Source organism: Furipterus horrens, unplaced genomic scaffold (assembly GCF_987537825.1).
Source record: "Furipterus horrens unplaced genomic scaffold, mFurHor1.1.pri manual_scaffold_3, whole genome shotgun sequence".
Taxonomy (NCBI): Eukaryota; Metazoa; Chordata; class Mammalia; order Chiroptera; family Furipteridae; genus Furipterus; species Furipterus horrens.
In genome coordinates this window covers 109,733,123-109,759,706 of record NW_028327173.1, presented here as the reverse complement: position 1 = coordinate 109,759,706, position 26,584 = coordinate 109,733,123, and the positions used below count along the sequence as shown (strand labels likewise).

At 36.6% G+C, this 26,584-nt stretch overlaps 1 protein-coding gene and 1 pseudogene across 1 annotated transcript in view; one reads left to right on the top strand and one right to left on the bottom strand.

The window, feature by feature from the left end:
- The window catches only part of THAP10 (THAP domain containing 10), a 50,670-nt gene that overhangs the window by 19,664 nt on the left and 4,422 nt on the right, over positions 1-26,584 (bottom strand). Inside the window, 2 exon segments of the mRNA XM_090268311.1 lie at positions 15,581-15,723; positions 15,834-15,979. Of these exon segments, the coding sequence (XP_090124437.1) occupies positions 15,581-15,723; positions 15,834-15,979 (289 nt within the window).
- On the top strand, positions 16,703-16,799 carry LOC150015736 (U2 spliceosomal RNA; annotated as a pseudogene).

The window sequence follows — 26,584 nt, the reverse complement described above, 5'->3', positions numbered from 1 at the left end:
GGAAATGTTCTGCAGTCCTTTTGTCTTAAAAAAAAGCTGTGTACCATTGGCATCTTATAATGTGTTTGACACAATTTGTAAGTGAAATTATCTGAGCCTAGAATTTTCTTTGTGAAGGAATAGTTACAAATTCAATTTCTAATGGATATAGAACTATGTATTCAGGTTTTCTGTGTTTCCTTGTGTCAGTTTTGATAGTTTGCCTTTTTTTTCAGTTCTAGAATTTCCACTTGGTTCTTTTTTGGTTTCTTTTTCTTTTCTTTTTTCTTCTTCTTCTTTTTTTTTTTTTTGCTGAGATTCCCCACCTCTCCATTCATTATTGGTATAGTTTCCATTTTGAACATATTTATAATAGTTCCTTTGAAGTTCCTGCCTGCTAACTCCAACTTTGAATCACCTTGGGTTGATTTCTTTGATTCCTTTTTGTCTTGTTTATGGGTCATACTTTTCAATTTCTCCATATGACTAGTGGTTTTTAACTTTATACTGGACATTTTGGGAGATGAATTCTGCTATCTTCTTCCAAAGAATGATGGATTTTGTTCTAAGAGAAGGTTAACTTGGCTGATTCAAACCCTAAATTCTGTTTCCACTATGATGGGTAGCCGCTAAGCTAAGGCTTCCAGCTGCTGCTTCTGCTGGGCCCCTTGCATCCCTCCACACAACATATGTGTATTTCAGTGATGAGTCAAAGTTTTGGGTGGAGTTTATAAACAGACTTTGGTTTCCCTCTGAAGTGGCTTCCTCTTTTCCATGATTTGCCTCAACACTTTTCACTCTGGCAGGCTTATTTTCACCTCTGACTTCTCAGGCCAGTAAATATTCAGCTCTTTGATTGAGTTCTAGCTGCCCTTCACAGCCTAGAATGGGAGTGCATTGAGGAGGAAAGGAGCAGAAACGACAACTCATCCATTGCAGTCACTGCTTTCAAGGTTGCCTCTGTTTCTACCAGTTTTTTTAAACTATATTTTATTGATAATGTTGTTACAGTAGTTTCAATTTCCCCCTTTGCTCCTCTCTGCCCAGTACCCCCCTTCCCTCCAGCAATCCCACCCACCTTAGTTCATGCCCATGGGTCATGGATATAAGTTCTTTGGCTTCAACCTTCCTACATTATTCTTAACTTGTCTTTTTTGGACCAACCAATTATGCTTCTTAATCACTACACCATTTCCCCATTTCTCCCTCTTCCCCCTCCCAGCTGATAACCCTCCAAATGATACCCATACCTATGATTCTGTTCCTATTCTGGTTTGCTTAGTTGGATTTGTTCTAATTTTTTAGATTCAGTTGTTGATAGTTGTGAGTTTGCTGTCATTTTAATGCTCATAATTTTGATCTTCTTTTTCTTAAGTAAGTCCCTTTGACATTTCATATAATAATAGCTTGGTGATGATGAATTCCTTTAGCTTTACCTTGTCTGGGAAGCACTTCATCTGCCCTTCCATTCTAAATGATAGCTTTGCTGGATAGAGTAATCTTGGTTGAAAGTACTTGCTTTTCATCACATTGAATACTTCTTGCCAGTCCCTTCTTGCCTGCAAAGTTTCTTTTGAGAAATCAGCTGATAGTCATATAGGCACTGCTTTGTAGTTAATGCTCTGCTTTTGTCTTGCTGCTTTTAAGATTCTCTCTTTATCTTGAACCTTTGGCATTTTAATTATGATGTGTCTTGGTGTGGTCCTCTTTGGGTCTAGCTTGTTTGAGACTCTGTGTGCTTCCTGGACTTGTATGTCTATTTCCTTCCCCAAATTTGGGAAATTTTTCTTCATTATTTTCTCACATAAGTTTTCAATTTCTTGTTCTTTCTCTTCTCCTTCTGGCATCCCTATGGTTTGAATGTTGGCACATTTAAAGTTGTCCCAGAGGTTCCTAATCCTCTCCTCATTTTTTTCAATTCTTGTTTCCTCATTCTGTACTGGTTGACTGTTGTTTTCCTCCTTATGTTTCAAATTATTTATTTGAAACCTGGTTTCCTTCCCTTCACCATTGGTTTTGTGTAGATTTTCCTTTGTTTTATTTAGCATAGCTTTCACTTCTTACCTTATGCTTTTTCTGTACTTAAGCATATCTGTCAAGCCTGTGATCATCTTTATCACCTGTGTTTTGAACTCTGGGTCTGTTAGATTGGCTATCTCCTTGTTTGTTAGGTTGGCTGTCTCCTTGTCGCTTAGTTCTCCCACTGGAACCTTGATCTGTTCTCTCTTTTGCACCATATTTCTATGTCTCCTCGTCTTGAGAGGCTCTTGTGTTTGTTTGCCTCTGTGTCTTAGGTAGAGCTGTCACTCCTGTTACATAGTAAGGGGCAGAGCCATAGGTGTTGGTCAGTACAGGGCAATCAGTTTCACCACATTGTGGCACTGTATATGGAGGAGGGGTCTGAGAGGGAAAAATGCCTCTTGCTAAGCACTCACCCACTTTCCAGGCACTTCTCCCACTTTGTATGGGACTGGCATCTCTCTAGCTGTTGTCCTGGCTGTTGTTCCCAGAGTGAGTGGGTCTGCAGACATTCTAGGACCACGGGGGCCCTCTAAAGAAATAGATTCTGCTGAAAGACTTGCAGTTTCTTCCTCTGTCCTAACCCCTACTGGTTTTCACAGTCAGAAGCAATGAGACTCTATTTTTCCCGGTGCTGGAACCATGAGCTGAGCAGTCTGGTCTGGCTCCAGGAGTGCTCCCCAAGTGTTCCTCCCTACTCTTTTTAATGTGTGGCTGCACTTTTCATTGGCTGGCTGCAGCTGCTGTCATTACTATTGCTGCCACACTACATTCTCTCTGCCCTGGCTCTGTTCCTCCTACCTGTCTGGGTGAGTATTTCTTCTTTATATCTTTGTTTGTTGGACTTCCATGCAACTCAATTTTCTGGAAATTCTGATTGTCTCCAGTTTTGAGGTAGTTGTATTCCTTCTTAGTTGTTGAGGGGGGATGCAGTGTGTCTACCTACGTCTCCATCTTGGCCAGAAGTCTGGGAGTAATAATCTGATACAAGCTTCCTCACCACTAACAGAACAGAAACTTCTCTGTTTTCTTGGGGACACTAAAAAAAACCCAAAAACCTCCCAGACCAGAGAAAGCTATCAGCCTTCAACACTACCAAACCAGTATTACAAGACATGTTGAAGATACTTCTTTAAGAAGAAGAAAGAAAAAAAGAAAACATAAATATGAATAATAAAATGTCAAAAAGTACATACCTATCAATAATAATTTTAAATATAAATGGATTAAATGCTCAATCAAAAGACCAGCATAGTTGAAGGAATGAGAAAAAGGCCCATATGCTGTCTGCAAGAGACACACTTCAAATCGAAAGGCACACACGGACTGAAAGTAAAGGGATGGAAAAAAATATTTCACGGAAATGGAAACCTAAATAAATAAATAAAACACTGGGGTATCAATACTTATATCAGACAAAATAGACTTTAGAAAAAAGGTTGTAAGAGACAAAGAAGGGCATTTCATAATGATTAAGGGATCGATCCAACAAGAGAATATCATCCTTGTAAATATCTAAGCACCTAACATAGCAGCACCTAAATATATAAAGCCAATATTGATGGACATAAAAGGAGAGATCAACAGTAATACAATCATCGAAGGAAATTTTAACACCCCATTGCTATCAATGGATAGGCCTTTCAGACAGAAAATCAACAAGGAAGCAGCAGCTTTAAATGACACTTTACACAAGATGAATTCAATTGACATTTTTTGAGCATTTTACTCAAAAGCAGCAGAATATACATCCTTTTTAAGATATGCTTTTCTGATATATCTCCTCAAGCAATGAAAATAAAATAAGAAATAAATGGGCTCACATCAAACTAAAACGTTTTTGCACAGCAAAGGAAAACACCAACAAAACAAAAAGACAACTTACTAATTAGGAGAAGATATTTGCCAATGATACATCCAATAAGGGGTTAATAATAAAAATTTATAAATTCATTCAGCTCAACACCAAAACAACTAATAATCCAAATAAAATATGGGCAGAGGACCTGAATAGACAATTATCCAAAGAAGACATACAGATGGGCAAGAGACATAAAAAGATATTCAATGTCACTAATCATCAGAGAAGAACTACAAGAAGATATCAGCTCACACCTCACACCTGTCAGAATGGCCATCATCAATAAATAAAAAAAAAAAAACAAGTGTTGGTGAAGATGTAGAGAAAAGGAACCCCTCATGCACTGTTGGTGGGAATGCAGATTGGTGCCACCACTATGGAAAACAGTATGGACATTACTCAAAAAATTAAAAATAGAACTACCTAAACCTACTTGGGTGGCCCAGTTGGTTGGAGCATCATACCATACACCAAAAGGTTGCAGGTTTGATTCCCAGTCAGGGCACATACCTAGGCTGTGGCTTCAGCCCCTGGTTTAGGAGCAAATGGGAGACAACTGATCGATATTTCTCACATTGATGTTTCTCCCCGCTCCCCAACCTCTTCTCTCTTAACTCAATAAATATATCCTCAGGTGAGGATTAAAAAAAGAAGAAGAACTACCTCATGACTCAGCAATTCCACTTCTGCGTTTTTATCCAGAGAATTTCAAAATACTAATTCAAAAAGATATATGCACCACTATGTTTATTGCAGCTTTATTTACAATAGCTAAGAGATGGAAGCCACTTAAGTTTCCATCCATAGATGAGTGGATAAAGAAGATGTGGTACATATACAATGGAATATGACTCAGTCATAAAAAAGAATAAAATCTTACCATTTGTGAAAACATGGATGGATATAAAGAGCATTATACTAAATTAAGTCAGACGGAGAAAGACAAATAAAATATTATTTCATATATGTTGAATCTAAAGAACAAAATAAACAAACAAAATTGGAACAGATTTATAGATTTCCAGAGGGGAGAGAGATTAGGGGACTGGGTGAAAAAAGTGAAGGGATTAAGAAGTACAAATTGGCAGTTAGAAAATAGTCACGGGGATGTAAAGTACAACATATGGAATATAGTCAATAATATTGTAATAACTATATATGGTGCCAGGTGGGTACTAGACTTATGAGGGAGGGATCACTTTGTAAATTATAAAGATGTCCAAACACTATGCTGTACACTAAAACTAATATAATGTTGAATGTTAACTGTAATTGAAAAAGGAAAGAAAAAGAAGAAAATGACACCACCACCACCATCATCTCTTCAGAATTCCCACAGAGTATTTTTAATGGAACAAGTTTACAATCACATACTTTTAAGATTTCTGTCTTCTCTCACCTAAAGCCCAATGGTATCCAATTAAGTTTAAGTATAAGAAATAATAAATGCCAGCAGATAAGCCATCCATAGTATACATTTAAAATATAATTTAAACCTAGAATAAAATAAACATTCTTGATTGGACCTCGAAAACCTTACATGGTCTAGTTCTGTGCACCACTCCAGTGTCATCTCTTATCATTCTCTCCTTAGTTTATTATCTTCACCTACTGAAGCTTTATGCTCTTCCTAAATATCAGAGAACCTGCTGTTCCTAACATCTGGAATGTTCTTCCCTCAGATAATTAACATGGTTGGCCCTTCTGATCATTCAGGTCTCTGATCATATATCAACTCCTCAGAGAAGACTTTGCTGATTAACATATGTGAAAGAGAAAACCCTTTCCTCCATACCAGTTATGCTCTAACATCTTGCTCTGCTTTACTCTCTTCAGATTGCTAATCACTATCTGACATTACTCATTCAATGTCTGGCTCCCCACCAAAAGGTAAGTATCAAGAAGACAGAATCTTTGTCTGCCTTGTTTACCAATGTAGCCATAGTGCCTAGAATAGTTGTCTGACACACAGTAGGTTTAATAAATACTTATTAAGTAAATGAGGAATGACATAAGAGGTGTTGAGGTAAATCCAACTTCCTCCATTAAACATATGTGGCAATAAAATAAATTTAAAATAGTAATGCAAAAAGCAAACAGTATTATATAAACAATAAGTTCCCTGTTATTTTAAAATACAGCTAGTATTTTGTTTTACTTTACTGCAGTGAAATATTACACAATATGTTATAAAATCATTTGAACCAACACACCATATGTATATATTCTCAGTTTGTATGACAGAAACAACTTAACTGAATAATAAAAATAAATAAGTCCTGTTATGGCTGTCAAAGTTGTTTAACATGTAGAAGTTAAGTAAACTCGTGGCAGTGAAATTTGGGGGTTAAAGGGCATAAAACAGTCACTGTGGTTTGGATTAAGAAAATAGGCTGTTTCAAAGCTTAAGGGACAACACATACTTACAGATAGTATTTAGCTTCAGAAGATTTACATGCTTAATTTTTAAAACACGAGGCTATCTTAAAACATAAAATAGTTGTCTTAAATTCAAGCCAAAGCAACAATAATAATAATGCTATGTTTTTACATAATAGTTGTTCAGTCCCACAACTTCTATTAATTTTTGTTTATTTTATTATTCTTTCTATTAAAATTAAGTTAGACATGAAATTGGCTTTAGAAGAAAATTACTTTGGTGTACTATTTAAACTTTAGAGGATAAAATACATGCAGATTCTTTCAATTATGCAGAACAAAAAAAACATGTGAGGTGTAAAATGGACATTTACTTTTATTTTCAACAAAAAATCAGAGTGATAATAAGTTTCTTAGAAACCATTTTAACAAATTACCTTATGATACAAAATTGCCATAGGAATTTTTCTGGTCAATGGCAGATGGGGCAGCCTAGTTTCACATCTCTATTTCCCAAATGTAGAATTCAATAGAGTGGGATTGATAGAGAAAAATCTAATTCCTACAATGGGGATATGTTATAAATGTAATACTTTTTTCTTTGCATGATGTTAGTAATTTCACTCTAAATTAATCAAGCTAATTTGTTGTAATAGGAACTGATGTAAATAGATTTCATTCACAAGGTAATCTAAATATATGAAACTATTTCTATTTAAATTGATTCCCTTAAAAAAATGTTCTGTAAGAGCTGTTAGTTCACCAGAAATGCTCACAGGGACTACCGATAGACCTAATGGTATTACAAACGGACATACAAATAAGTAACATCAACAATAATAATCAAGGGTAAATGCCCTGGCTTTACCTCAAATCATTTAATAGTATCAGACTTAGATGTGCTCACTATTATTTTTCTTTAGCTTTAATTAGAAGAATAGTGACTTTCTAACTGATGAATGTCAATAAAGGCCCGTATGAGTTTTGCTTCTCCACTGAGCTTAAATATTCAATGCTAATCTTGGTCAGGAAATGTTGCTATTGTGGTTTTTATTTTATAACCTGATTTCCACTGAAAAGATAAAAAGAAAAACAAAGTGAAAAAGAGAGTGGGAGGTTGTGGGAAGAATTCTCTTCATTATCTTGGCAAGCAGGTAAAATTTTGTACAGAGCTAAACAAATTTTGCTGATATTCAACTGTCAAGTTATCTGGAAGTGAAAGTTTTACAAGAGGGCAGATCCAAGATGGTGGAGAAGTAAGTGGAAGCTACACTAACCTCCTCTCAGGACCAGTCTGGACTTATGACTTAATTGTGGAGAAATCATCTGGAATAACCAACTGAACATGACCTGGAGAGAAGTCTTATAACCACAGAGAGACAGAAAAGGCCACTTCATCACAACGTGACTGGTAGGAAGTGCAGAGATGTGAAAAGGCTGTCTGGGCTCCCATGGGTGGCAGCTGAAGGGACTGAGAAACAGCTCAGCAGCCAGGATTTCCCCCTGAGAAGGGCAGGGTCTAAACCCCCAGCTGGGTATCCCAGCCTACAGCAACAGAGCGGAAAGTAAAATAGTATCCAGCTGTGAAAAGTGAAAAGCCACAGGGTTTCTTGCTGGCCTGAGAGAAACAGGAAGAGAAAAAGAGCTCTCAAGCAGATCATGTATGAAAATATTTTGGCAGAGAGGACTGGAGATGCTTGGGGAGAGTTTGGGGTGGTGGAGTTGAGGGGAGAACTGGGGGAGCAGCTGAACGGGTCCCAGTGCTGACACATTCCCCATGCTGCAGGCAGACCATTCCCCTCCAAGTCGTGTCACCCTGAGGGGAAGAAAAAGCCCCACCTACAGGAATTAATCTGCCACATCTTCAGTTCTTAAGCCTGACGGGTGAGCACAGATTGGATAGATTAACAACTAAAGGAGACAGACAAAGCCAGTACATCTCTGGTAGTCTCCAACAGGCTGCTTAGGCCCAGACTGGTATGTGATCTGAAGCCACCAGGGGCAGATCCAGGAAGTGCAGATCAATCTAAGAAGCAACAGCAAAAAAGAAGAGTCACAAAAATGGGGAGACAGAGACACAACCACTCATCGAAAGGAAAGGAAGAATTACCAGAAAGAGTGCTAAATGAAATAGAGGGAAGCAAACTATCAGACATAGAATTCAAAAGATGGATTATAGAAAAGCTCGATGAGCTCAACGAGCTCAAATAAAACTACAAAAAACTCCAGGGAAAATACAAGGAACTTATGGAGAATTACACCAGCATGAAAAAGGATATAGAAGCTATCAATAAGAGCCAGGAGGAAATGAAGAATGCAATTTTTAAATTGAACAACACAGTAGAAGGAATTAAAGGCAGGCTAGAGCAAGCAGAAGGTCGGATCAGCGAGCTGGAGGACAACGTAGAACAAAATTCACAGACAGTGCAACAAAATGAGAAAAGACTAAAAAAGAATGAAGAGGTTTTAAGACAGCTGCAGGACAACATGAAACATAATAATATCCGTATCATAGGAATTTCAGAAGGAGAAGAAGACAAGCAAGGGATAGAAAACCTGTTTGAAAAAGTAATGACAGAAAACTTCCCTAACTTGATGAGAGAAAGAGTCATGCAAGTCCAGGAAGCACAGAGGGTCCCAATGAAGAGGAACCCCAAAAGGCCCACTCCAAGCACATCGAAATTAAAATGGCAACATTCAAAGACAAAGAGAGAATCCTAAAAGCAACAAAAGAAAAACAGTAAATAACATACAAGGGAGCTCCGATAAGGCTATCAACGTATTTCTCAACAGAAACACTACAAGCTAGAAGGGAATGGCAAAAAATATTTCAAGCAATGAAAAACAAAGGCCTACAACTAAGAATACCCTACCCAGCAAGGATCTCATCCAAATGGAAGGTGAAATAAGGAGTTTCCAAGACAAAAGAAGGCTAAAAGAATACATCTCCAGCAAACCAGCATTGCAAGAGATGTTAAAGGGTCTGTTTTAAGAAGATTAAGAAACAGAGAGACAGAGAAGAACACAAGTACAAAGGTGAAAAATGATAATGAATAAGTACCTATCAATAATAACCTTAAAGGTAAATGAATTAAATGCACCAGTCAAAAGACATAAGGTAGCTGAATAGATTAGAAAGCATGATCCACATATATGCTGTCTACAAGAGACACATCTCAGAACAAAAGATATACACAGACTGAGAGTGAAGGGATAGAAAAAAATATTTCAAGCAAATGGACATAAAAAAAAGTTGGGGTAGCAATAATTATATCAGACAAAACAGATTTCACAGCAAAGGCCATAAAAAGAGACAAAGAAGGACATTTCATAATACTTAAAGGAACAATCCATCAAGAAGATATAACCCTTGTAAACATATATGTAACCAACATAGAAGCACCCAAATATGTAAGGAAAATTTTGAAAGACTTCAGGAAGGATATTGACAGCAACACACTCATAGTAGGGGACTTTAACACCGCATTGTCAACAATGGACAGATCTTCAAGGCAAAGAAACACCAAAGATATTGAGGCACTGAACAACACTCTAGGTCAAATGGTCTTAGTTGATATATATAGAACTTTTCACCCCAAAGAAGCAAAATATACAGTCTTTTCAAATGCACATGGAACATTTTCAAAGATAGACCACATGGTAGGACACAAAACAAGCCTCAGCAAATTCAAGAAAATTGAAATTATATCAAGTATCTTCTCAGATCACAATGGCTTAAAACTGGAAATCAACCTCAAGGAAAAATCTCAAAAACATTCAAACTCATGGAGAATGAATAACATGCTATTAAATAATGAATGGGTTAACAATGACATCAAGGAAGAAATCACAAAGTTTCTGGAAACAAGGGAGAATGAACACACAACAACCCAAAACCTATGGAATACAGCGAAAGAAGTTTTGAGATGAAAGTTCATAGCAATACAGGCCTACCTAAAAAGGATAGAAGAATCAGTAACAAAAAATCTAACCCTACAGCTACAAGAACTAGAGGAACAACAATAAATAAAGCCAAGAACGAGAAGAAGGAAGGAAATCATAAAGACCAGAGCAGAATTAAATGACATAGAGACTAAACAAACAATTCAAAAGATCAACAAAAGTAGGAGCTGGTTCTTTGAAAAGATAAACAAAACCAACAAACCTTTAACCAGGCTCATCAATAAAAAAAGAGAGAGGACCCAAATAAGTAAAATCAGAAACAAAAAAAAGGAGAAATCACAACCGATACCACAGAAATACAAAGGATTGTAAGAAATTATTACGAACAACTGTATCACAAGAAATTTGACAACCTAGAGGAAATGAACAAATTCCTGGAAACATATAATCTTCCAAAACTGAATCAAGAAGAAGCAGAAAGCCTGAACAGACCAATCACAACTAGTGAAATTGAAGCAGTAATAAAAAATCTCCCGGCACACAAAAGCCCTGGACCAGATGGCTTCACAGGTGAATTTTACAAAACATTTAGGAAAGAACTAACTCTTTTTTTTCTCAAACTATTCCAAAAAATCCAGGAAGAGGGAAGACTCCCAAACTTTTTCTATGAAGTCAGTATTACCCTAATTCCAAAACCAAGTCAAGACACAACAAAGAAAAAGAACTATAAGCCAATATCGCTGATGAACATAGATGCTAAAATCCTCAACAAAATATTGGCAACCCGGATCCAACAACACATTAGAAAGATCATACGCCATGATCAAGTGGGATTCATCCCAGGGATGCAAGAATGGTTTAATATTCACAAGTCAATAAACGTAATACACCACAAAAACAAAATGAAAGACAAAAATCACATGATCATATCAATAAATGCAGAAAAAGCATTTGATAAAGTATGACACCCATTTATGAGGAAAACTCTCAGCAAAATGGAAATAGAGGGCACATACATCAACATAATAAAGGCCATATATGAGAAATCTGAAGCCAACATCATACTCAATGGGCAAAAACTGAGAGTATTCCCCCTGAGGTCAAGAACAGGACAAGGATGTTGACTCTCTCCACTCCTATTCAACATAGTCTTGGAAGTTCTAGCCACAGCAATCAAACAAGAAAGAGAAATAAAAGGCATCCAAATTGGAAAAGAGGAAGTAAACCTATCATTATTTTCAGATGACATGGTATTGTACATAGAAAACCCTATAGATTCCACGAAAAAACTAATAAGTGAATTTGGCAAAATAGCAGGGTACAATGTCAATATTCAGAAATCAAAGGCATTTCTGTACACCAACAATAAAATATCAAAGACAGAAACCAGAAAAAAAAAACCCATTTACTATAGCAACAAGAAAAATAAGGTACCCAGGAATAAGCTTAACCAAGGAGGTAAGAGATCTGTACTCGGAAAACTACATAACACTGAAGAAAGAAATTAAGGAAGATACAAATAAATGGAAGCATATCTCATGTTCATGGATGGGAAGAATCAACATCATTAAAATGTTCGTACTACTCAAAGCAATTTATAGATTCAATGCAATCCCTATTAAAATACCAATGACATATTTCACAGACCTAGAGCAAATACTTCAAAAATTTATATGGAACCTAAAAAGACTCTGAATAGCCACAGAAATCTTGAGGAAGAACACAGTGGGAGGAATCACAATACCTGATACCAAACTATACTACAAAGCCACAGTAATCAAAACAGTCTGGTACTGGCATAAGGATAAACATACAGATCAATGGAGCAGAATAGAGAGCCCAGAAATAAACCCAGGTTTATATGGTCAACTAATATTTGACAAAGGGGGAAGGAACATAAAATGGAGTGAAAAGAGCCTCTTCAACAAATGGTGTTGGGAGAATGGACAGGGGCATGCAAAGAACATGAAACTAGACCAACTTACACCACACAGCAGAATAAACTCAAGATGGATCAAAGACTTAAATGTAAGTCATGGCACCATAAAAGTCCTCGAGGAAAACATAGGCAGGAAAATTTCAGATATCCCACGTAGCAGCATTTTCACTGATAATATCTCCTAAGGCAAGGGAAATAAAAGAAAGGAATAACAAATAGGTCTACATCAAACTGAAGAGTTTCTGCTCAGCAAAAGAAAACATCAGCAAGATTAAAAGGGAACCAACCATATGGGAAAATATATGTGTCAATGACATCTCACACAAGGGATTGATCTCAAAAATATATAAAAAACTGATATGACTCAACACCAAGAAGACAGACAACCCAATTAAAAAATGGGAAAAGAACCTGAACAAATACTTTTCCAGAGAGGACATACAGAGGGTCCACAGGCATATGAAAGTATGCTCAACATCACTAGCCATCAGAGATGCAAATAAAAACCACAGTGAGATACTACCTCACACCAGTCAGAATGGCCATCATCAACAAATCAACAAACAACTTGTGCTGGAGAGGATGTGGAGTAAAGGGAACCCTGGTGCACTGCTGTTGGGAATGCAGGCTGGTGCAGCCACTATGGAAAACAGTTTGGAATTTCCTCTAAAAACTAAAAATGGAACTGCCTTTTGATTCCGCAATTCCATTGCTAGGATTATATCTGAAGAATCCTGAAACAACAATTCAAAACCACTATGTTCATAGCAGCGCTGTTTACAATAGCCAAGTGCTGGAAACAACCTAAATGCCCATCTGTAGATGAGTGGATCAAAAAACTGTGGTACATTCACACAACGGAGTTCTATGTAGCAGAAAGAAAGAAGGAACTTTTACCATTTGCAACAACAAGAATGGAACTAGAGAGAATTATGCTTAGTGAAATAAGCCAGGAAGTGAAAGAAAAATATCGTATGCTATTACCTATTACAGGAGACTAATGAACAACACAAAGAAACAAGCAAAATTTAACCAGAGGTATGTAAACAAGGAGTAAACTACCAGTGATAAGGGAGGAGGTGGGAGGGAGAGAAGCAGGTAAGAATGGGAAGGGTCTAGTCAAAGAACATGTATAACTTAACCATGGACCTGGACAGTGGGGTGGGGAGTGACTGTAGAAGGGGTAGGCAGGGTGTGGGGAAGCAATAGGCAAAAAATTAGGACAGCTGTAATAGAAAAACCAACAAACAAAAAATTTTAGTGGGGGAAAAAATGAAAGCAAATTAAATTAATAACTGAGCCAGCAAATCCCCCCCTCAAAAAGAAACCTCACATGTAGACAGTGAACAAAAGAAAATGTAAAGTGTGGAAATGCAATTTTAGTGAAAATTAGGACAAGCATTTTCCTTCACATTGTATATTTTTCTCCCTACCTGATCTCTCCAGAATTTGGCATTGGAAGAAGTGAGCAATGACAAAAGGTTCTTTGCATAAAACTAATAAGACCAGTTGTTAATAGAGGTTTCATTGACCATGACTTTGACTGGAATGTCATTTTTAAAGGAGACATGCTTGGGCTCTGGTTTTTACCAAAAATCCCTGAGAAACTGGGATTGACTTTTGAAGGTAATAAAAGCTCATGAGAAAAAAGGCTTGGTACTTGTTTGGTGGTGTGGTCCATGGCAGTCTTTCCAGGGAAGGAACGGAAATTGCTCTCCTGAATGATGGGTAGAAAGTACCTTAAAGCACAATTGAAAACCCAAAGGACTTGGAAAAGAGATGTTTTTACAGGCAAAGATGAATGGCAGGTATGTGTATCAGCTCCTGTGCCCTGAAGGGCAGACTGAAAGTCTCCCTAAAGGTTCCTTGTGTAAATTCCAGCAAAGCAGACGTAAAGATCATAAGTGATCATTTGCTGCTCTTGTTGTGTTTATGCAAATGAACAGGATAAATTAAAACTGGACTTAATGCAGTCCCTTTAATGACAAGGAGGGTAATCTTAAGGAGAAAAATCGTGATTCAAGGAAAATCACAATGCTCAGGCGTGGACTATAAAGTAGTACAGCTAACTGTCTTTAAAGTTTATTTTCATTTGAAAGTTAAAGTAGATCTGTGACATCATCAAAGATGCTTAATTTACAGGCAAGAAGAATGTGAAATGCCTCGCAACTGGATGTCTTTCCAATAAGCCTCTTGCAGATATAGAGACTGTTTTGTGGGTTATGTTGCATAAATTAACATGTGTGTTCTGTTTTCATAGGGCATAAGCCTATGATCTCATTACTTAAGTGATTGTCCATACATATAGGCTTCACTTAATCCTGTCTGCATTGCTGCCTCCTGAGACTCAACGGTTTGGCTGAACTAAGTAGCTGGGTTGGTGAAGCATGGGTTGGTCTGTGGGCTTCACTTTAAAACTGATTTCTCTTTTCTATCCTAAAGGCTTGGACAGAAAAGGCCCAGAGGTCTGAGAGGGGGGAAGTCTGAATTATTCCCCTCAGCCCAAACTAAGTATAGTGGGCAAAGGGTTTTGACAGATGTGACATGCCTTGCACACCTTCCCCCAAAGAGCCCTTTTTTCCCCTAATGTGGGACATTGAAAAATTAATCCCTGCCTTTTATCATCTCATGATTATGGATCGAATGATGCCTTTTAACCCTGTTGCCAAATCTGTTGCCCCCAGAATACAACAAGGATGCCAGCCTGTTAAACCAAGCATGCCGTGGTCTGGGGACAGCCAACTGACCTGGAGTCTACATGATCTTTCCCCATGTGGAAAAACCACCTTCCCCTCCACACGCCTACTCTTGTTAGGGATTTCTGGACCCAAGGGTAGGTAGGACGACAACCATGTCCTGCTTGAAGCAGCTAGAGGAGCTCGAGACCTTCTCCCATTATCCTGTATAAGATTATAAAGGGTTTTAAGTCTTAAAGGGGGGGGGGATTGTTATTTTTTATTGTTATAAAATTAATTAATTAATTATTTTTAAAAAGAAGAATATAAGAAAGGGTGAATCCAAAGAACTTGTGTGCATGACCCACGGACTAAGGGAGGCAGTATTGCAGAGGGACAGAGGGTACTGGGCAGAGGGGAGCAAAGGGGGAAAAACTGGAACTATTGTAATAACATAATCAATAAATATACAAAAAAAGAGAGAAAGTGTTACAAGAGCTAAGAGATAATTATGTGAGCAAAGATTTGAGAATCATTTGTTGTGTTCCTAAGCAGGTCTCTTCTTTAACTAGCAAGGGTGTATAAGACAATTCATTCTGTTCACTCTTTTTAAAAAAATATTTCATTTATTTATTTTTAGAGAGAGGGGAAGGGAGGGAGAAAGAAAGGGAGAGAAACATCAATCAGTTGCCTCTTGTACACAACCGACTATGACCAAACTTGAACCCGGGCATGTGTCCTGACCAGGAATCCAACTGGTGATCTTTCACTTTGCTAGAAGGCACCCAACCAAGCCAAACCAGTCAGGGAACACACATTGTTTACTCTTGATGTCCCAGACTGAATCTATTTCTGAGTCACTGGAGTAAATATCAAAGACAGAGGAAGTTGTAGACCACAACTCATCAGTCTGAGTAGCTGCAGTACACAGTAGTCTCACAAACACTTGTACCATGGCCCAAATACCTGGATAAGAATAAACACTACTACCTATGAGTTAGACTTTGCTTTTTATGAATCTTTCATATTCAAAAGATCAATTCACTTGATTAATCAATTGAAGAGTCAATATATAACCACATGATGGTAAAGGGGCCTTGTCAGAGAAATTTGTGTATTTTTATGCACTGGGCCTTCTTCACAGTGAGTAGGTACTGAAGTGACATCATTAGATAGATTATCAGCATAGACTTGCATTTGTGTAACTTCATTTTCAAATGTAATCTAAAAATATAAATCATACGAGAGTTGGATCAAATGTAAATCTATCTTATATGGTTTTACCTTCCTAAAGTTATAAGTAGTAAAAGAGTATAGATAATATTTTCAAGGTCACATTAGGAAGGGTGGTATTTGAATCCAGGCAAACTGATTTCATAGTCAAAGTTCTTAAGTACTCCACTGTACTGTTCTTTACTCTTTCTAGTCAAGCAGAAATCTAAAGCTATTAAGCTCTTTGCTTACAACACATTTTTTTTCTAAATCACCATCTGCCTGAGATAATACTATTAGCATTAAATTATTGGATATCACAGCAGTAGCATTATTCTAGAAAACCCAGTAATTGGTCCTATATGCTTACAGAGAAATACTTAACAAGATAAAGAGATTGACATTAGTGTTTTTATATTTTCCTGAGGCAAATTACAATGTGAAATGGAAATTGTGATTTGTGGGGGAAATAAGAGACAGAAAGGAGGGGGATTTGGATATTTAAAAAGTAATGTAAGACTGAGTACCTAGAAATTATGTGGAAGAGGCTAACAAAAGATCTCTGAAAAAATGTAAGAGGGCCTGAAAGAAGAAAAAATAAGAAGTGACAGGAAAATAAAAACAATATAATAGTGCTTTGTAATTTTACTTATGGTCCTGGTAGTAGCAAATGCCTTCATTCACTGAAAGACTATTTCAGCAGGCATCTTTGGTTGCTGTTAAAGGAATTTTGTGATTGTTTCTTGGCCTTTTGGCTAAGATCAAGTGTAGAAACTTTTGTAAAGAGTTCCTTTTTAAAATGAATAATTACATCTGATATTATTGAATACTTAAAAATTTGTCATGTCTTTTTTTGTGTTTATAAAATTATGGCTAATTTTCACTGGCTACATCTATGTTTAAGCCAAACATTTTGAAGTCCAGAATATGTACATATGAGGTCGGTCCGGAAAAGTCCAGCTACTGTTGATATAATGAGAACAGTTTGCGTGACATTAATGTAACCTGGCAGCCAAGGAGAAGGGACTGGAATGCTCATGCTTGAACAGTGACAACTTCACTGTACTAGTCAGTGGGGGTGGTAGATGCCCTTGAGTGAGTGTGTGTACTCTGTGGTTGTTGCATTCAAAATGACTGAGTAGAGCAATGAATCTACATCAAATATTGTTTTAAGCATGAACATTTCTTCACAGGAACTATTCAGATGATTCAGAAGGCCGCAGCTGTGGGCAACTGGCGATCGGCAGCTTTATCATGACAACACACCCGCTCATGCACCACATTTTTGCAGAATTTTTTTGTGAGACATCAAATCATCCAGGTGATTCAGCGCCCCCTACAGCCCAGATTTGGCGCCCTGCAACTTCTGGCTTTTCCCAAAATCAAAATCACCTTTGAAACGGAAGAGATTTCAGACCATCAAAGAGATTCAGGAAAGTACAACAGGGCAGCTGATGGTGATTGGAAGAACTGTGTGAGGTCCCAAACTGCCTACCTTGAAGGGGACTGAGGCATCATTGTTCTATGTACAATGTTTCTTCTTCAATAATTGTTTCTATTTTTCATAGTATGTGGCTGGATACTTTCTGTACAGACCTCGTATATTTATACTATAAAAATATGTGCCCGATAAAATGGAATTTTAGTAATTTAACCAGATTTTTAAAATAACTTTTGTTTCATATATAACAATGTTTTATCACTGAGAAGATTTATATCATAAAGAGAAACAAAAAACAAACAAATAAAAAAACCTAAAAACTGGCCATAATCTCATTATGCATAGATAACAACTTTATATTTTGGCATACTTCTTGTCTTTTTCGATGCATTTAAAACATTTTGAATCATATCTTTCATGATCTATTATAGTTTCCCCTTTAATACATTATGTTTCTGTTATTTAATACTCTATATCATAATTCTATGGCTGCAAACACTATATTGTACAAATACACTATAATTTATTAAAATCATATTATTGGAAATCTTTAAACATAAGTCTTTGTGTCTATATCTCATTACCTCTTCATGTTAAAAGGTTAAGAAGCAGAATTTCTAGGAATGTATTAATTAACTTGGACATGAGTCAAAAGAAAATATTTAGAGTGAGGCAAAGAGAAAAAAAAGGTTGGAAAATATAGAAAAGATCATAAAAGAAATAGCAGATAGGGTAAAAATGTATAATATATAATATTAGCGGTAGTCCCAGAGAAAATGGCACAAATGAAATATTCGAACCACATAACAAAATTTACCAAAATTCTCAATGTTATTTATTAAAATAAAATGTATTTATCAGAATAAAAACAAAGGAAACCATAACCCTGCACATTACTGTAAAACTAAAAACCAATGAGAAAAACTTAGGGGCAGCTAGAGGAAAGAAGATACATTTCCTTCAAAGGGGCAACCATAAGACAGAGTAATGCCTAAACTCGTAAGGATACAAAAATTGAAAGTAAAAAGATATCAAAATACTTCCTATGCCAACACTAACCTAAAGAAAGCTGAAGTCACTATATTAGTGCTCTATAACTAATAATATAGCTTCAAAATATATAACACAAAAATTATTAGAATTATAAGACAGAACATTGTAAATTCAGGATCACAGTGGAAGATTTTTAACATACCTTTCTCAGTAACTAATACAATAAGTAGACAAAAGTTCCATAAGGAAATAGGATATTGAAACATGATTGATAGACACATGGAGCATTGTACCCAACACACATACATCTCAAGTGCATGTGGAACATTTATGAAAGCTGTCCTGTGTTAGGCCTAACACAAGTTTCATGAATTCCAAAGATTAAATTCATATGTGGTATAATCTCTGGTCACAATGTAACTGGCCTAATAATCTATCACAAAATATAACTACAAAATACCTGTATCTTTAAAAATTTTTAAATATACTTCTAAATAACCCATGAGCAAAAGATAAAATTAGGGTGGAAATTAGAGAAGATATTTTACACTAAACGATAATGAAAACACTATATTTAAAACTTGTAGGATTCAGTTAATACTGATTAGAAGGAAATTTATAGTCTTAACTGCACATATGGTATAAAAATATTTAGCTTAATTAATTTAGAATGGAATAATTGACACCATGAAAAAATGTATTATCCAAAATATTTCTAACATGTCCCTATTTCAGGAGTCAGTTTTTCTCTATTAATCCCACTCTACTGAATTCTGCTATGGGAAGCAAGCATGTGAAACAGCTGCACCATCTGCCATTCACTATGGAAATTCTGAAAATGATTTAATTAAACTTCTCAAGAAGTTAAGGAAGAACAGTAAATAAAATTTTTAAAAGTAGAGGGAGCAAGAGTGAACTATGATATAAACTATGGGCTTTGGGTGATGATGTGTTTATGTGGGTTCATCAATTGTATCACATGTACCACTATGTGCAGGATGTTGATAACTGGGGAGGCTGTGCATGTGTGAGAGCAGGGGCTATGTGGGAGGTCTCCCTACCTTCCCCTCAATTTGCTGTGACTGTAAAACTATTCTTAAAAATTAACTCAAAAATAGCTTTAAAATACTGGAAATATTTTTTAAAACTATAAGTAGTTGGGCAAAATTGGAAATATTTGGTGATTCGATGTCTTGTCTTCACATAAGCAAGTCAGTTATCCTCAAGTTATTCTTTGTATGAAATACCTCATCTGAATACATAAAGATATGCTAGTGTTTATGTTTTCACTTTTTAGCAAGATTGATTAATGAAAAAACAGCTAGGAAAAGGTCTGTTAATCATTTAGCTCAGTAATACATAAATGTAGCCAATCAATTAAAAAAATCAAAGCTGAAAACAACTAAGTAGTGAGGAAGGAAATAATAAAAAAAATAAACGAAAAAGAAAAACAGAGAAAGACTAACAAAGCAAAGTTCATTCTTTGAAAAGAATAAAAAGGAATAAACACTTGGTGAAACAGATCAAGGAAAAAAACAGAATGAAAAAGCAAAATTTACTAGAGATCATAATTTTAAAGATAAAAGATTATCATGAACAATTGAACAATTTTGTCAACATATTTGAAAATTTAAACTGACAGATTTCTAGACAAATGTAACATCAAAATATGAAAACAGAAAACTCTGGAAATTGAATGCATCATTAAAAATCTTCCCACAAGGAAAACTCCAGGACTGTGTCATTATCACTGAATTCTACCAAATATTAATACTAAGTTTATTAGTGAATACACGATGCCAACTTATAGAAACTTTTCCAGAGAATGATAAAAGGGGGAACAATTTCAAATTAGCATAATCTTGATATTGAAATCTATTTTGCTCATGAACACAGGTTCAAAAATCTTAAATAAAATATTAGCAAATCAGTAGATGAGTGGATTAAAAACTGTGGTACAATTACACAATGGAGTACTATGTAGCAGAAAGAAAGAAGGAAGTTTTACCATTTGCAACAACATGGATGGAACTAGAGAGAATCATGCTTAGTGAAATAAGCCAGGCAATACAAGAAAAATACCATATGATATCACCTAATACAGGAAACTAATGAACAACACAAACAAATGAGCAAAATAGAGCCAGAGGCAGGGAAACAAGGATGGGGAGAAGGGAGGAAGGAGGGAGTAGCATCTAGTTAAGGAACTAGTATAAATGACCGATGGACTTGGACATGGACAATGAGAAGGGGATTGACTATGGGAGAAGGGGTGGGAGGGTTGGGGGGTGGGGAGCAATGGGGGGAAAAGTGGGTCAACTGTAATAGAAAAAAACAATAAATAAATTTAAAACATTATCAAATCAAATATAAAAATACATAAAAAGAATAACACACTTTGCCCAAATTGGAATTACTTCAGTCATGCAAGTTTGATTGTGTATTGCTAAGCCAGACAATATTATTTCACCACATAACAGAATGTCAACCCATGGTCATTGGCACCAATTCAAATGCCAGCAGGAATCCCCAATTTTGGGTGTAGTGAAGAAGGAAACTATTTCGTGCTAACAGCTCAAATGTAATACAGTATAGCTGTGAACACAGCACTGCTGCGGAACAGCTTGATAATGCTACAGCATGGCTGCGAAAACAGCATATCCATGAGGCTGCGCTGGGACCAGGCCCCTCTTCAGCTAGGCAGCTCTGCCCAGCTTCCAGTCTCTACCACACCCGTTCTGCTCCATGCCTGTCTGCTCCAGCGAGACGTCCCCTAGGAAACACAATTTTCCGTGGTAGGTAGAAAGTGCCATCTGGGAGCTGGGTTATGTAAACATAAGTCTCTCGCTTGGTACCTTGGTCAGAATAGAGCTGCACTGATTGGTCAGGGCTGCGCAGCTCCACTTCTATTGGTTGAAATAGGACCCCAGGAGCTCCTTTGTAAGGGCTGGCTCAGATGGCAGAGACAAAGCGCAGGCAAGCTATTCAGTGCAGATGCAGACAGTCCAGAGCAGAGGCGTCCTTGGGAGGTGCAGTTTGCGTGAGAGGCCCCTGTGCAGAAATGACTCATTGGTTCTGTTTTATTTTATTTGCACCCAGCCACCAGCAGACACTTAGTAGGCGCTCTTTTTTTCAGAGTTCACAAGAATAATAAAATATATGATCATTAAAAGATTTAGAGAAAGCATTTGATAAAATTCAACATCATTTATGATTTAAATCTGAATAAAAATAGAGAAGGTTTCTTTTTGATAATAAGCAACTAAAAAAGAAACTACAGAAAAATCTTATTAAATAGCAAAATACTAAAGGTTTTCTCTCTGTCCCACATACTGTAGTAAAGGAGGTTCTAGTGCAACAGGAAGAATAATAAATAAAAGCGCAAACATCAAAAACTATTTATAGATCTTTTTATACATGTAGAAAATCCAAAAGAATGTGCAAATTATTGAAATAGTAATTTAATAATAATAAATGAGTTTAACAAGACTTCTGGATACAAGGTCAACAAAAATCAATTTACATACATTTTGAGAAAACATTTAAAATACTACTTAAAATAGCAAAATCAAATAGAATAAATCTAATGAAAAGTATATCAGACCTCTACATAAAATGCCATTAAATGTTTTTAAGGGAAATGTAAAAACCCAAACAAACGGAGGGATACACTATGTTCATGGATTGGGAGAATCAATATTGTCAATAAGCCCTTTCTCCCCACATTCATTTATAAATTCAATGCAATCCCTATCAAACTTCCAGTAGATAACTTGTGGAAATTGATGAACCAATTCTTAAATATATATGGAAATTTAAAGGGCCCCAAATACCAACACATCCACGAAGATGAACAAAGTAAGAATTAATATCCAATTGATTAATTCTTACTTTAAGCTATAGTACTTATGGCACTGTGATAGTGGTACAAGTACAAGCAAACTGCTAAATGGAACAGAATTTAAAAATGTGGAAACAGACTTATGCACATAAACTTGACCTATGACAAAGTTGACAATGCAGGGCAATGAGGAAATACTAGTCTTTTCAATAAAAGATGTTATGTCTACATGGGGAAAAAATGAAACTTGACCCATACCTCACATCATACACAAAAATCAATTCTGAATGGGTTACAGGTATTAATGTAAAAAGTAAAAACAATAAATGTATAGAAAAATCATAATAGAATGCTTTAAGCATTAAGCATACAGAAAAAGATTGGTAAGTAGGTCTATATTAAAATTAAGAACCACAGTACATCAAAAGACTATTAAGAGTGAAAAGGCAAGCTGCTATGGGAGAAGATGTTTAAAACATATTTAATTGACAAAGGACTTGAAGTCAAAATTTATTAAGAACTTTAAATCAACAAGAAAAAGACAATCCAAAAGAAAAATGAACATATCACCAAAGAGGGAGTCCAAATGTTCAACTAACATTTGAAAAGGTGGTCCCTTCCTAATTTTGTTTACAAAATTGGAAATGTAAAGTAAACCACTGCCATACGCAGCAAAAGGACTCAAATGTGAAAGACTGACAATACAAGTGTAGATATGAAGAACAATGTAAACTTTCATATGCTGCTGGTAGAGCATAAATTGGTACAAGTATTTCAGAAAACTATTTGGTATTACATACTATAATTTATTATAATACCATGTCCCAGCAATTCTAGTTATATAACATCAGAAATGTGCATGCATATGAAAAAGATATGCATAAGAATGTTTATAGCAATATTATTTACAATAGCTTCAAAATGGTAACAACCCAAATGTCCAACAACAGCAGAACAGATAACAATTCTTTTTGTATACTCATCACTGGACTGCTGCTATATAGTGATGAAAAACAAATGGCTGCTATATGTAACAGTATGGATGAATCTCACAAATACAACTTTAAACAAAGAAGCCAGACACAAGAAATGCCTATATATGACTCTACTTATATGAGGTTAAAAAAAAAAAAAAGCAAACTTGGTGCCTCTGATGAATGGGGGGATTGGGGTTCAGTTTTTAGTAATGTTCTATTTTTTTTTTACCTAGGTAGTGGTTCCACATGTTAAGTATATGATAATTTAATGACTTAAGATTTGTGCACTTACTTGTATATTTCAACTAAACAGTGAAAAAATATAGTTGTATAAAAAAACAAAGATGCAAAATTAACAGTTAAGGAAAAACAATAATCACAGTTTGTGAAGCAAAATATCAGACATTGTATAGTGTTCCTCAGAGCCCCCTTTCTGCCTTTGGAGGTGGCCCATAGCCTTTTCTCAAGCTTCCTAAAGATAGGCAACATTCACATTTATACTTACCTACATTTAGTTACCGAGAACAGTGTCTACAACAGCTCTTCAGTCAATGTTGTAGAATGACAGTCAGTTGGTTCTGGAATTGGCAAGTAAAACAGCGAGTTGGGGTGGAAGTCAGAGGTGGCACTAGCAAACTTCCTTAGCAATGTTTTTGAGGTTCTCAATCCAGACCAACCTAAAAATTTATTACTATCAACTCCAAATAAACCTTTAAAAAAACTTTATATACTTTTAAAGTTACTATTATTAAAATCTATACATAGTTTCCTAATAAATCTGCAAGCATATTAATATAATATGGATTGTTAGAAATGTTGGCTGGGCATACTTATTAATTGAAAAATAAATTTGGTATCTCTTCTGAATTTCTAACTGTTAGCTTTTGTTATATTATAAAATCTTTGATTGCTTCATTAGCTTGGCTTTTTCTCCCAATTGAAAATTCTATTATAGTACAAAAATTGTTCTTATAGTCACATAATCATTCTATAACTATTAATTGAATTTCTTAAATTGCAAAATATTATCCTAGGCACCACAATACAATAATAAACATATCAGATATGATCCCTGCTCTCACAGAATTTACATTCTCAATGTGAGAAACAACCAATTATTTCATGACAGTTGTGATGAGTGCTATTGAAGAATATAACATATATAAAGAATGGGAGCATATAATTAGGGGATCAAAGGGGAAGAATGCTTGAGCTGGTTTTTAAACAAAAGAACTTATTTGATAAATATTTTTTAAATAAAAGACCTTAATAAAAGGACCCCCACCTTTTTTATATCTTTTATTGATTATACTGTTACAGTTGTCCCAATTTCTTTTCCCTCCGCTCTCCTCCACCCAGTGACCCCCCTCCCTTCAGTTGTCCCCCCCCTTTTAGTCCATGTCCATTGGTTGTGCATATAGTTCTTCTCAACCTCTTCCTGTCTATTCCATTCCCTCCTACTATGTTTCTTAATTCCTGTACCATCTCCCTCCCTTTTCCCTTTCCCCCTCCCTGCTGACCTCCCCCCATAATGTTCCCCATACCTATAATTCTTTTCCCACTCTCGTTGCCTACTTAGTTTGCCTTTGTTTCAATTCCCTAGCTTCTGCTGTTGGTTGTTGTGATGCACTTTTCATTTTAATGTTCATAGTTTTGATCCTCCTTTTTCTAAACCAGTCCCTTTAACATCTCATATAATAGTGGTTTGGATCTAATGAACTCCTTCAGTTTTACTTTGTCCTGGAAGCACTTTCTCTGCCATTCTATTTTGAATGACAGTTTCGCTGGATAGAGTATTTGTGGCTGTAGGTTTTTGATTTTCATTACTTTGAATATTTCTTGCCAGTCCCTTCTTGCCTGCAGGCTCTCCTTTGAGAAATCAGCTGATAGTCTTATAGGCAACCCTTTGTAGGTAACTCTCTGCTTTTCTCTTGCTGCTTTTAAGATTCTCTCTTTATCTTTAATTTTTGACAATTTGATTATAATGTGTCTTGGAGTGGTTCTCCCTGGGTCCAGTTTTTCTGGAACTCTGTGCTTCCTGGACCTGTAAGTCTATTTCCTTTCCAAAGTTCAGGAAGTTCTGTTTCATTATTTTTCACATAATTTTTCTATTTCTAATTCTTCTTCTTCACCCTCTGGCAATCCTATTATTCGAATGTTCATTCGCTTATAGCTGTCCCAGAGGTTTCTGAGCCTCTTTTCATGTTTCTCCCTTTTTGTTTCCTCTTTCTGCACTGGCTGACTGTTTGTTCCTTCCCTATGTTCCTATTTGTTGATTTGATCTCTGGTTTTCATTTCCTCACCACTTGTCTCGTATGTGTTTTTGTTCATTTCAGTGTGACTAGCTTTCATTCCTTCCCCATCTTGTTCCAAATCTTTTGTTAATTCTGTAAGCTACCTTATGACTATAGATCTGAACTGAGCCTCAGAAAGATTTCTTATTTGCTCATTGGTTAGGTCCCTCATCTGCTGCCTGGTGAGCTGCGTCACCAGGATTTCAATCATGGTCTGTTTCATCCTGTCAGTTTTCTGTTTACTTTTGTTTCCTGGGCGGGCTGTAGGGGGCGGTGCCCTGTGCACTCATCACTACCCAGCAACTGGCGAACTTCTTCACCGCTCTGTGGTGCTTTGTGTGGGGGCGGGGGTTCAAGATGGATTTCTGCCATTACTCTCTGCTGAGAGACCTGGAGGCTCCTTCCCCACGGCCTCACCATCCAAGGCAATGGGGGAGTCTGCCTTCCCCAGCATTGGAATTGCGAGCTGCCGGGTCTCGACTGCAGCCGGGATTGCTCCCCTGGCGTTTCTCGCAGTCCCACCGCTATCCCCGCTGCTACCGCGCATAACACAGCCCGACCTTTCTGTCCCAATTCCGATTTCGCCCCTCCTACACGTCCAGATGAGCACCGCTGGTTTAAAACTTCATACGTTGGGCTTCCATGTAGTTTTATTTTCTGGAATTTCTGGTTATCTTCGGTTTGAGGTAGTTGTATTCCTACTTATTTGTAGAGGGGACAGAATGTGTCAGTCAAATCCTCCATCTTGGCTGGAAGTCCCCCCACCTTCTTTTTACAGTACCCAGGGAAGCACTTGGGACATTAACAACTCATGTTTGGTGGCCAGTCACTATGTTTTGACATAGCTCAGGTGTGTCCCATTCCTTTATGTCCCCCTTAGCCCTTCCCGGTGATGGAGTCCTGTCTTGTAGGATGAGCACATAGAGTCAGGTAGCTGGATGTCGCCAACCTTAAGCCCATGTCCCTCTGCCTGTGCCTCTTAGTTTCCCATCTCACCCCTACTGTGGTCAGTGCTGTCTGTCATCTTGCCCTGTCCTCAAGTAGCTGGATTCCAGCTCTTGTGTCATTCCC